The 12,965-nt window shown below is 39.0% G+C and overlaps 1 protein-coding gene across 1 annotated transcript; it reads right to left on the bottom strand.

Moving 5' to 3' along the window:
- Positions 1–535: 535 nt before the first annotated feature.
- Positions 536–12,792, bottom strand: QRSL1 (glutaminyl-tRNA synthase (glutamine-hydrolyzing)-like 1; the record flags this gene model as incomplete). The annotated part of the gene is made up of 10 exons (XM_010184480.1): positions 536–1,017; positions 1,517–1,722; positions 4,108–4,225; positions 4,613–4,805; positions 5,896–6,008; positions 6,134–6,309; positions 8,470–8,646; positions 9,796–9,892; positions 11,357–11,455; positions 12,616–12,792. Coding segments are annotated over 10 exons (1,559 nt in total), but the record flags the coding sequence as incomplete, so codon positions are not given.
- Positions 12,793–12,965: the final 173 nt, after the last annotated feature.

Genomic DNA, 12,965 nt, shown 5'->3' with positions numbered 1-12,965 from the left:
TACCACCATTATGGTTTGGAAATTTGTTTCAAGTTACTATTGTGCTGAATGACTGTCCATGAAGAAGAGATTTTAATCTTACGAAGAGTAACGCTGAAGAAGATAATTTCTTTCTTATTAAGTATTCATTTTAAGTGCTGATTATAAAGAACAGTGATGAGGAAAATAACTACTCAAGGACTACCAGGAATCTCTCCCCAGAAGAAATCTGGAGTTCATCATTCTTACAATGGATGTAACCAGAGTAATCTGCATGATTTGTGAAACTGGAGGTTATTTTGCCTCCTGCATGAGTTTGCTAGAAGTAGGGATTTTTTAAAATGAGCTGTCTATATGTTATTCTCTTGTTTCCTTTTATATGTACCTGTTGGTGAACAGATCCTTGATACCTTTGTTTCATTACAGCTTGTCTGGTTGTTGCCATTACAAAAACCTATGCTCCAGAAGGAAACCAAGGCCTTTGGCAACCATGCAATTTTCACACAAAAGTTCAGGTTAGTTCTTTAATGGGCCAGGTACCTTACACACCCTCTGGGGATGGAAGAAAGCAGTTCCACAGGCATAAGAAACATAATTTCAACTTGGTGGTTTTGAATATCAGTTAGAAATGGTTCTTAATAACACAGACATATTTACTTAATCATTTGCTTTGCCTTAATTACACAGTAACAAGCTGCTGTGATTCCATCCTGCATTTCTGCACATGGTCTTCTGAAAACAGATTATTACTTCTGTGAAAGAGCATTAACTGCAGGAATACATTTTTAGACTATCCCCACAGCTTTCTTGCTTTAGCTGACCAGCAAGTCCCATGTTATGAAACAGAAGCAGATTTCTGATGCTGAAAGTCATGCCTTTTCTCTTCTTCTAGCTGGATCATTGGGAATTTTACTTGTTTTTCAAACCATTTGGCTACAGTGAGAAGCTGCTTCTCCTGGAATGAGCGTCCAATGAACTGAAGCCCAATTGGCAAGCCTCTCTCTGAGAGAGCTGCAGGAACATTTATGGCTGGCAGTCCTGAAAGAAAAAAAAGATACACATGCAAAAACTTACGATTAAACAAATCCAGTTGGAGTAATCTTTGTAACAATTCTAACACAACCAGAAAAAAATATATGTAGAGGAAAAAGGCTGGTTACAATAATTTGAGTCAATGAACTAAGGATCCTGCTAAGTGATCACAAGAAATGAATTAGAGTGATTTTAAGGAGTCAGCATCCTCTGAAAAGATAATCATCTGTCCTTAGAAAGAGACTTTGGTCTCTGGAACTTGAACGGATTCATGCTATCTGCAGCCCTCACCCAGGCACCAAGGTGCCCCACTTTAAAATCTACTCCTACATTTTAAAGCATTTAATAAACAAACTGTCCTTATAGCCAGTTATCATTGTAAGACTTAAAACACAGGGGTTTAAAAACATCTTAATTCTAAAGACGACGTTAAATAGCTGAAGGGAACGGACATTAAAAATGACCAGGCAGGGGAAAACGTAGTTTAATTCCTGTCTCTACAGACCAGCCATGTTTGCAGCCTGTGTTAGGATGTCATCCTGCGCACTGCGGGTTCTGTTGTCCTCTTTGATGAACTCCATATATGGCACTGCGTCACTCAGAGTGGTAGGAGTGAGTAAAGCATCAACACCGCTCCCAAAAACCTTCACAAAGTCATTGGCAATGAGACGTCTGACTTTCTGTGCCTTGATAAAGTAATTCTCGTAGTTCCTAGAAAGAAACGTGGACATGAGGGCCTGACACTTAAATTCCAAAACCACAGAACTTAATTTCTTAGTTACTGGAAAAAAGACAAGCCCAGTGTTCCTTCTGTTAAAAGACTAACATTGGTACTTGAGTTTTTGATATACCAGAAGCTGAGTCATCAAACATGGTATTTATGCTCTCACAGCAATAAAGCTGTCAGGGAAGAGATGAGGGCATACTGCTGGAGAAAGGTGAAGGGAAAACAAAACCCTAGTTTACAATAATTAATTAAAAATCAAAACAACACTTTTATGACCCCTCTGAAAAAAACTGTGTACTGAATTTCACTGCAGGGCAGCACAACAAAGCTTAGAAACAACACAGAACTAAGCAGGCCTGAAAAATAGGCATTAATCAGTCTAAACTGTCTTTACATAATTCTGAAGCAGAATCAAATTAGTCAGCTTTATGTCTACTGTTCCTTTCAACTTCATATGCAGAACTGGTAAATGTGGAATCTCTAAATTCAGAGAAGTTCAGTTTCAAAAGTAATTGCTACTTAAAACCATGACTATTAAAAAAAAGGGGGAGGAAGGGGTGTTAACAACTGCTACATGCCAGAGTGTCTTTAGATAAGACAAGTGGAACTGCCCAAAAGCCACTTTGTTAGAGTAATCTAAAGATTTAGGTTTCTGAAAAACTGCAGTGAAAATGGTTATAATCAGTAATTGACAGCAGATTCAAGTTGAGAAGTTTTAACATGGGAATTATCCCTTTTTCTACAGTAATTTCTGAAATCATCCTAGCTGTTAACTTCAAAAAGTACCCAAGTGCCACATCTACCTGTCTTTTAAATACCTCCAGGGACAGTGACTCCACCACTCCCTTAGGCAGCCCATTCCAGTGGTTGACAACCCTTTCAGTGATGAAATTTTTCCTAATATCCAATCTAAACCTCCCCTGGCACAACTTGCGGCCATCTCCTCTTGTCCTATTGCTTATTACTTGGGAGAAGAGACTGACCCCCACCTCACTACAGCCTCCTTTCAGGTAGTTGTAGAGAGTGATAAGGTCTCCCTTGAGCCTCCTCTTCTCCAGACTAAACAACCTCAGTTCCCTCAGCAGCTCCTCATAAGACTTGTGCTCTAAACCCTTCATCAGCTTCATTGCCATTCTTTAGACATGCTCCAGCGCCTCAATGTCTTTCTTGCAGTGAGGGGAACGCAATATTCAAAGTGCGACCTCAGCAGTGCTGAGTACAGGGGGACAGATTTCAAAAGCAAAATAAAAATAATCTGTAAAATGCAACATTTGCAGGAAAGACACATGCTTTTTCCTCCATTATTCATTCTACGAATGCTTTCTGAACCATGGGTTCTGTTCTTCAAAAGAAATTTACTGTGGACAGGAACAGGACTCTTCTGCTCAGTCTTGATGGAAGCCAATTGCATATTCCTCCATAGAAGGGTGAGCTACGTGAATTTTCAACAGCCTTAGGAAAGCTGATCTAGACAGTTGTAACCAGAAGCAGCACACTTGGCAGGAATATCCATAAAAGCTGGTTGTTACACACTGACTGACAACATTCCTGCCTCCGAGGGCAACCAGAAATCACATTAGACGAACACTCTTGCTGACAGAGCTCTTTCTGTAATGCACTTGCTTTGAGACTGATTACATGACTAATATTTCTGTAGTATCTGAACAGATAAAGACAGCAAAAACCAGCACTTTTACTAACATAAATTAGGACTGTTGGATAAGGATTGAAAATGAAGGAAAAAAGTAAAAATTTATTCATGCACCAGCTTCTCTACATGAGCTGGATAAAAGCCTGTCCTCTATAAAGACATCAGTTCAGAATCTGCGCCAATGCCTTCCCTTCCCTGTATGCTGAGGCAAAGAGGTATAGTTAATTTAATTGCTGTATCTTCTGGCTTTCTCTAGAAGACCTCACTAGAACGTACCAGCAGTTTTTCTATGCAGTTTTAATGAGATAACAGCTACAAAACTTTTAAGACTACAACAGTAATGGCTTCAGTATTATTTCAGTGTCATTCCGTAGGATAGACTTTTGCTTAATTTAACTAATGGGTGCCAATAATAGTCTGCTAGGGGAAAAAACAAAAAAAACCTCACAAAAAGTAAAAAAAGGAAAAAAGAAAAAATCAAAAAAGTAAAAAGTTGGTTTACTTATTTAATTCAGGAGGCTCACTGGTAGGACTAAAGGAAAACATTTTCATTCCTTATTAACAGTTCACTAGGTATTACATAGCTAAAGCAATAATAGTAATACAAGTAGCTACCAGTTTAAGGGCTTTTTTTTTCATGCCATAATAAACTATTAATCACCATTTGCTTAAAAAAATGTTAACTTGGTAAATTTGAGTTTCAAGATGTTCTGCTTACTCTTTTAACAAGAAATAGTTTCCTGATAGAATTCTTCCTCTTACAACATCATTAAAGCCTTCTCGGCGTGTTGCAGCATACATACTTTCTGTGGACTTGTTCAGGCCAGAACGGTGTCCTGAAAAGAAAAAGCCATTTGGAAATCGAGACTTTTTGTAATCTCTAAGATTTAACAACGTAAGTTAATGCTATACATCGTAATACAATGGGCCATTGTTTGCTGCACTCAGACATGCCACTATTCTGGAAAAACAACAAAGCATATTCCTGTTTTATTACAGAAATATGAAATAGATTTTAAGCCCAGACACGTGTCTGGAAGTGAAATATATTAAAACGTGTATTTATTTACTAATTTTTATTTGGACAGGGTTTCTGTTCTTTCTTGGAGAAATAACACCGAACATTCAACTATGAAAAGCATATATATTAAAACAAATACTTTTAAATGACATCCAGCAATGTTTCTATTGTCTAAGAAAAAAAGATTTTTCAACGGCCTTACCATATTCCAGTCCATCAAACCTGGACATATTTGATGCCACTTCTGCTGTGCACAGCACATGATAGCAGACAATTGAGTAAGGAGTATGTGGTAGACTCACTTCAATTACTTTAGCACCTGCGTTCTTAAAGAGGTCAGCAGCCTTTGACCAGAGAGCCAGAATTTCACTAGAAAGCCCTGGTGCATGATATTCCTTAGAGAAAAACAAGAAGAGGACTGATTTTACATACCGGTTTACTTCTGACGGCAACCAAAATGCAAATACTCCTTGCTAAAAATACATTGAAACTATTACCTCACCACTATATGATTTAATGTACTTATTAAAGCTTTTAGCATCTACTAAATATTATTCAATCAAGCAGCATTAAATCAACAGGATTCGGTCTTCTTAAGAACATTACGTTCATCTCAGTAGAATCAATCCACATATTGCGGGCCACGGAATTTCAGCAGTTTCTTCTGAAGGAGAAATTGCCCAGTTATCCACTTATTTGTCTATTCATGGAGACTCTACTGCACTACTCTGCAGCTGAGAGTACAAACTCTGCAGGTTTAAAACCTAATACTAGGGCTGCTATAAGCAGGAAAGGTAAAAAGAAATTATGGCCACAGCGTATCAGTGGCATCAAAGAACTACAATCAAGGGGCTGGAACCTGTTCTGGCACAGGTTCAAAGACTGAGAATCAAAACACTAAATGTTATTCACATTGTTTCTTTGAAGGCAGAGCTTTTAAAACCAGGCTGAAGTCCCATATGTTGTGCCTAAATTGCAAGTATTCTTATAAACATGATTGACTTGCATAATCAGAAGCCAGATTACAATTTTTTCAATCCCTATTGGAGCTCTTCAAATCACAGCTCCCTGTGCCACTCAATTGCCTTTAAAATTCTGCTTTGTATTAACACAGTGCCATTTAGACAAGGATCTCAAAGCACTGCAAAAACCAGTACCAACCTCACTGTATGAGAAGAGCAACTTGTTTGAGGTTATACAGATGACTGATGAAAGAGCAACAGAGAGAACCAAGAATCGAAGTTCCCCATTTCCTTTGGAACTTCCAAACAGCACTTCCCACAATGACAACAAAATGTCACCTCACTCCAAATTGCCTGCACAGGCAGCAGAGCACGTACTGCTCTTTTCCAGGAGCTGCTTTGTCCCGTCTTCACTGTTTTAAATCATGAGAGACTGGGAGGTGGTGGGCAAGACAAGTATTTTTCTGTTTGGTGTCCTATTTGCTGCTCCTGTCCACAGTTGTTGACAGGATTTAAATGTTACCTTTGGAATTCCTATCACGAGCTTGCTGACATCAATCAAATTGGGCAGTTCAAATGGCTTAAAGTTGTCCTGAATTGTGGTAGAATCTTTAGGATCATGTCCAGCAAGTGAACCTGAAATACAACGTGGCATATAAAGAACAGCAAAATGTACATTGGGCAGCCAGAGTTCAATTTGTTTTGAGATAATACAGTAAATAAGGGTATGTTGTATCCAAAGACATATGTAGTAGCAATACCTAACACAACTGCTGCGTCATCCACACATCTGGTTAGGATTCCTGGCACATCCATGGAGTTCACTAGAGGAATGAGACCATGGCGAGAGATCAGTCCATATGTTGGCTTTAAACCTACTACACCACAGTGAGCAGCAGGGTTTCGGGTAGATCCTCCTGTGTCTGACCCTATGGCTCTACGGTTTCAAAAGGATAAGCATTAGTAAAATAATTCAGAACATTTCCAAATAATAGAAAGGTATGGCTTTAAGGTGCATGGATTTAAGAATGTGATTTCTTCCAGATTAGACATCATAACCACAGAGCATAAATTTCAGTGTACTCCCCATGCCTGCTATTTTTCATCCGTTTTCTTATTTTTCTTAGGGCCTCTCTGTCAGAGCTCAGCTCTCTCCACAAAGCAGAAGTAGAGAGCCAGAATTTAGGCCATCTGAATATGGTCCTAAATACCTAATTATACCTTCTCTGCTGGTTTGCTCCAGTTCTGTGGACTCCAAAATATATGTCTCATATGATTTAGTATACAATTTTCACTCATTTGTATCTTATAACAGGGTACACTTCAAAGTCTAGGATGTTTTTCCTGTTTCCAAATCTACAAAACATAGCATCAGAAGTCTCAGTTTAGAGTAGCCTAGGTGCATTTTTAGAACACAGTATTTTTTATTTTTTTTAAATTACTTTTTTTGGTTCTTTCACAGATGAAACCTTGTTCTTTCTAAACTGGGATTCACATTGAAATGAAACCTGCTCTTCTCCTGTCTTTAATATTTTTAACTCCAGCACCATTTAAAAATAAAACAAATTTCATTCAAATCTTTACAAAAATAAATTAAACTTCAGAAGGAGGTATACATTTTACTGAAGTGAGTATGTGACTTTTCCCATAGGCATCTGTTCCTGAGATGATTGAACCAATTCAATTGACTTTGCTGATGTGGATTTTTTTCAAAGCTTTTGTGTTGATATAAAACATCCTCAATTTCGTAGCATTTCTGTACATCCAAATCTCAAATTGAAAAGACAAAGACTGGCAGCATTCCTTATGCTTTAAAGAAAGTAATAGAGTGGCTAGACAATAGGTTATAGGCAATAAAATAGCTGGACGAAAAATCTCTCTGATCCGACCAAGTGCTGAGCAGTGCAGAATGGGAGTTCAGCGTGCCCAGCAACATAAAGAAGGTGCCAGACTCTATCAGGATCAGGCCATTCCAGCTCAGGACAAGGACCAGCAGCCCCTGGGAACAGCTTCACTGAGTCCAGTTTCAACAGTATTAAAATGCTGAGCAGGCTACATCCTGCCAAAGGGCAATGAGATGAAGAGAGGCATAATTAAAAAAATAATACAATAAATTTGGGGTTGTAAATAGAAACAGATTTTTTTAAAAAAGATTAAATCAACATTAGCAAAAATATTTTAACAATAAAACAGACGCTGATAATACAGACAATGGGCAAACAAGGACACAGTAACTAAAGAGCATTCTTAAACACCTTCCAGTTAAGAGCACAACTGAAATAATCTTTCATAAAATGTGTTCCATGATGTAGCTCTAGAAACTGCATAAAATGAAAGGTGTAAATTTTTAAGAATGAGATTTCTTTTAACAGTTGGGTGGGGAAGAAAGTACAGACAACTGACTTGTTAAATAGTGTGTTGCTATTCCATGCAGATAATAATTGTTGTGAAAAAATAATTTCCAGCTTGTTTATATTCCTTAAAAAAATCCACAACAAGCCCCCCGCCCCCCCCAAATTTAGAACTGCCTTCTATTTTTTTAAAACAGACAGGTTTGTAAGTATCTCTGTATCCTTTTGTTAAGTCAGGGATTTGAAAACTTCTTGATTCCAAATCTCATGTATTATTACATAACTCTGCTAGAAAAACAAAGGAGGGGAGGAAAGATTACTATCCCGTTATCAATTGAGGTATCTCCTCATCTGCCAAATTATATATTCAGCACGTATTTGGGTAATGCATTTACTGAGGAAGAGGATGTGTCACAAACCCCATGTTAATTTTAAGAGAGTATGTGGGAATAACAATAAAACTGTCATTCCTTTACTGCCATTATAATTTTACTTCACACAGTGTAAAGTGGTCATTATCAGTATGCCAAGTAATACTCAAAATGAGTAAGCCTAAATTTGCCTACATGGATTCATTCTGGCTTCATGACATGCCATGAATAAACTAGGGGTGCTGAAATAAATTATTGCATGTCAGTGAAAATAACCCTCACATTTCAAACTAGATTATGAGAAAATTATAACATCAAAACCTTACAACATATTTTGGGACATTTAATAAAAAGCCATTTTTAAAAGACTCTTACGCAAAACATGTGAAAGATGACACAGCAGCTGCACTGCCTCCTGAGCTTCCTCCTGTTATTACCCAGTTTGAGTCTTTGTTCTCAGAACGGGATTTTGGGACAGATTTTTCCTTGTACTGTCTTGAATAACTCCAGGGATTTCTGACTGGTCCAAATACCCCATCCGTACTCCCAGATCTAAGATAGTCAGACAGGACAAATACAGGCAGAAGCAACAAATGACATACTGCATTCAACAAGTTTTTTTCCTTTATCCAATTCCTCATCCTTCAACCAGCAAATTCAATGTCAACACAAAGACTGGTGTACATAAATCTTTGTGCAGTCAACTTCAACAATGTTACACAGAATTGTAAACTTCATAGATCTTCACCTCTTTCCAACACAGAACCTGAACTCATACCTCTAATTTCTGCTAATGTCACTGAAAAGAACGCAATCACAAAAATTTAAAACTGATTTAAGCTATGTAACAGTAAAGCTGCATGTCTGCTTCAAAACAAAGGTTTCTCTGGTTTCTCTACCCTGCATTTGGAAAAGGCAAAAGAAGATGACCAGTCTTTTGGAAAACCATGCTGCTAATGGGGAGGAAAGCCCCACAATAGCGTGAACAAGCACTTCTCTGTAAATCACATACCATTACTCACTCTGTAGTCCTCTCCTGAGGCCACCGTTCGCTGGTTCAGAGCGCTAGACCTGCTTCCCAGAAACTGCTTTTAGTCAGCCTGTGGCCACTTAAGTGTGAGCTGCCACCAGAAGTGGGGGTGGAGGGTACTTTCCTCCTTCCTCACATCTACCCCATGCTCCTCCTGACTCCAGGGTGCCACTGTCACCAGCCAAATCATCAGACAGAGGAGGCAGCTGACACAGCAGTTGAAAACTAACCTTACTGAGACATCATTACTTCTGAGCTGGATCAGCTCCCTAATCAAGCTCATGGTACAGCTGTGTCGCTGCTAGCGTAAGAGACCATGCAAATACACAGGCTAGAGATGAGAGGCCAGTGGTGGGATAAGCCTTTTTAGGAGAATCCTGTGCTTTAGTGAGCTTAGACCAGTTGTAAGACTGCATAATCTTTTTTTTTTTCTCTGCTTTTTCCCTGCTGTTCCTCTGAAGAGTGTCTCTCTGACACAGAAATTATCCAAAACAATACAGTTGAAAGGCTCAGGGAGAAATTAATGCAACTCTATATACTCTTCATGGGTAAGCATTCATTATTTTCTGACCTCATGGAAGGAGGAGTTAAGGATTACAGGCAGATCAGAACACACGGTTTGTTTCTATTTAATGTGCAATCACACATTAAAAATAATAAACATTACTCACCCCATTGCAAATTCATCTAGGTTTGTTTTTCCTAAAAGCACAGCTCCTTGATCCAGTAATTTCTGAACTACTGTAGCATTGTAAGGAGAAATATAACCTGAAAACAATCAGAAGAATTAACAGAGTGATTGGTGAGATATAGCTGATTTTTGGAAGTACCTACTGTGACCACTTCAAAGTTGTCATTATTTGTGCAGAAGAATTGCTAGTTCACAGTGCCAAAATTTTGCTTGAAGAAAATGAGTAATTTCCAATATTTAGCAAATGTAAACCAAGTGCTGCTCTGTTTGCAGTGTCTTTTTGGTTTTCTCCACAACTTACAAACCAGTAATTCTAGAGTATACATTACTAGAGCATGGAGCTAAGGCTTCACACGAACAAATTACCACAAGGGTAGCAGATTACCACATTCAGCCAATTTGCAGGAACTGTCTAAAATCAACAGAAATGAGAAACAGCTCTTTACAGAAAAGTACTAAGCTATTTTGAATTATCTCCCATGAACATGAGATAAAGGAGCATATGGTTAACCACAAGCTGAAGTACTAACTGGCTACGCAGTGATCAAGTGTTTGCAACTCTTGACCACTTAGACTATACATAAGCTAGGATGGGAACCATGACACTTACATGAGATCCGAGGGATCAACCAACTGCTTTTGGGAGTATGGACAGGGGTTTCTCCACCCCTATCCTCAATGAGAACAACAGAGACAACATCACTCCTAATACTCTCAGCCATGACACTGCAATCAACCACAATGGGACTGAGAATGTGCTTTAAGGCAAAGCACCTCAGGTAACAAAACACTTCTTAAAATGCCAAAGTGACATTTTGTTTCTTCTGCTATTAAAAATAAAACAAACAACCTTTATCAGATTAAGATTCTGCTAATTTACTTGAGCTATCTTCCACAAAACTTTTCAGTTTTACTTTATGCAGAATAAAAGAGATGCAAGAAATATCTACTACTTTTACTTGTACTATGAAAACATTCTGATGTCTTGAAAATGTTCATGGCATCTTAACAAACAATGAGCTTTGGAAATTTCAAAAACTTAAAAATGCCTTATAGAGTGTGTCTGCATATCAGGACTACAAAGAAAAGAATTATTAATGTCTACTTTTCCTACAGCCATATGAAAAAACTACTTCAGTCAACAATTATCAACAGAATAAAAAAACCCACAACAAAACTATCTTTGGATTTTGCTAGACAGAACAGCAGCCAACAGTACTGACTGCTCTCCTGTAGATCCAAAAGTAACATGAAACAAAGTGTGAACTATAGAACAATTCTATTTTCGTATATGAACTACAATAAACAATGCGTTGGTAAAAGCACGGAACTATATGAATAAAGGAGATAATGTGCTTACACAAGAACAAGGTGCATCTGTAATATCAGAAGAAATCAGATAAACGCATCTTCTCAAATTACTACAGCTCATTTTTTGAAAATATTCACATTTCTGGAAGACTCCACTCCATAATCACTCTAAAGAGAAGACCAAAAGCTCTGAAGTGAGATCTGATTTTACTTTAAAAGCTCTACTGTACCTTTTAGCATGTTTGATGCACATGTTGTCTCAATGCCAGCTGTATTAAAGTTGTCTTTTACTGCAACAGGAATTCCATCTAAAACACCCAGTGGCTGACCTGCATTAGGAATTATTGCAAAGACAACGGTGATTAAAACAAAGTGTGCTATATGTATAACCTTCTCATCAATTACAATTCATTTTACACGTCCCTTCAGGTGTTTATTGAAAGCAAGAATACCATCCACTTAGCATTTGATGGCTGTCAGTTACATTTTCAAGTTACATCTTCCATTCTAACTCCAGCATTCAGCATTCTGCCCAGACCAGACTTGATGCTACAGAGCACAGCGCTACAAGTCTGTCTGAGCCTGCAAGACAGGCAGCTGCTTTCATATAGCTTAGCTATCCCAAAGGAGCATTTACCTCTTCAAATGTGACCACTTAACGGTTATTTCAGCCATAGGTACTGCCTAAATCTATTCAATCCCTAGGCTGGAAGTCATAAATTCCACCTAACTGGCAAAAACAGTAGATATTATCTAAAAAAATAAATAAGTCAGTGAAGCAGAGAAAGTTTTTCCTACGTGATTGGTTATTCACCATTCAGCAAAAAAATAACTTAAAGTGCCTATGTCAGGGTGCAAAACAGTCTGACAATTTTCTTAAGCTGTCAGAGAACAGCAATTGTCACCCAGGAAGGAAAACACATACCCTATTAGGTGAAAATGTCACTTTTCTGTTTTCCAGAAAATGCAGAGGAAGATGAGGATGGTCAGCCTCTAAATGCTGCAGATGACAGGATTTAATACTGTTCTGTTCACCAATTCATAACTACAGTTAACAAGTTGATCTATTTTCATTTGCTTTCTTAATCTAAAACCTGATAGGCTGAGCTGGATGTTTGTCCACCTCAGACAACAAGGTCTACAAAAGATTACTGCATCCTGCTGTGCAGGGTAACTGCTGGCTATCACTTTAAAATAAACTGCTGAGTGAAAGAAGAGGCAGTCAGCAGCAGTGCTGTTCAGGAAGCACAGAGCCCATTTCATCCTCAGTGCTTGCCTGGTTTGGTCCAGGTTTTGCCTTTATTTTTTAACTAAATATGCTGCTGGGTGCTAAGCAGACACCCAGTAAGGCCTCAGCCCCAGTCCTCAGCCCCCAGTCGTCAAACAAGTAGCACATGCACCTGCTCCAAAAGGAAAAGCAGCTTCACCTAACACAAGAGCTCCCCCACAACAGCTTTTAAGGACTAACGTCAAGTAGGAACAAACATACCTCTTCTGTACCTTTTCTCTGATTCTTCAGCCTGCTTCAAAGCAGTTTCTTCCGCGACGGTAATGTAAGCGTTGAGAAACTTGGTGCTTTTGATGAGGGACAGGCACCTGTGGCAGAGCTCCGTCGCGGTGACATGTCCTTCCCGCAGCGCTGCCGACACCTGAAAGCGTACTCCACCTTTCAGGCAGCCAGGGGACAGATCCCGCTTCGGTGCCTTGAGTGGCTAAAACGCGATCCTCGCTACCACTGCGTGAAGGAGCCCGCGGGAAGGGCCCCCCCTGCCGCCCCGGGGAGGGGACATGCGAGGGGCCACCGCGGCGGGCCCGCTCGTCCCAGTCACCTTGCGAGCC

Source organism: Mesitornis unicolor, unplaced genomic scaffold, assembly GCF_000695765.1.
Source record: "Mesitornis unicolor isolate BGI_N332 unplaced genomic scaffold, ASM69576v1 scaffold54815, whole genome shotgun sequence".
Taxonomy (NCBI): Eukaryota; Metazoa; Chordata; class Aves; order Mesitornithiformes; family Mesitornithidae; genus Mesitornis; species Mesitornis unicolor.
The sequence above is the reverse complement of the archived record's forward strand: the minus strand, read 5'-3'. Positions and strand labels throughout refer to the sequence as shown.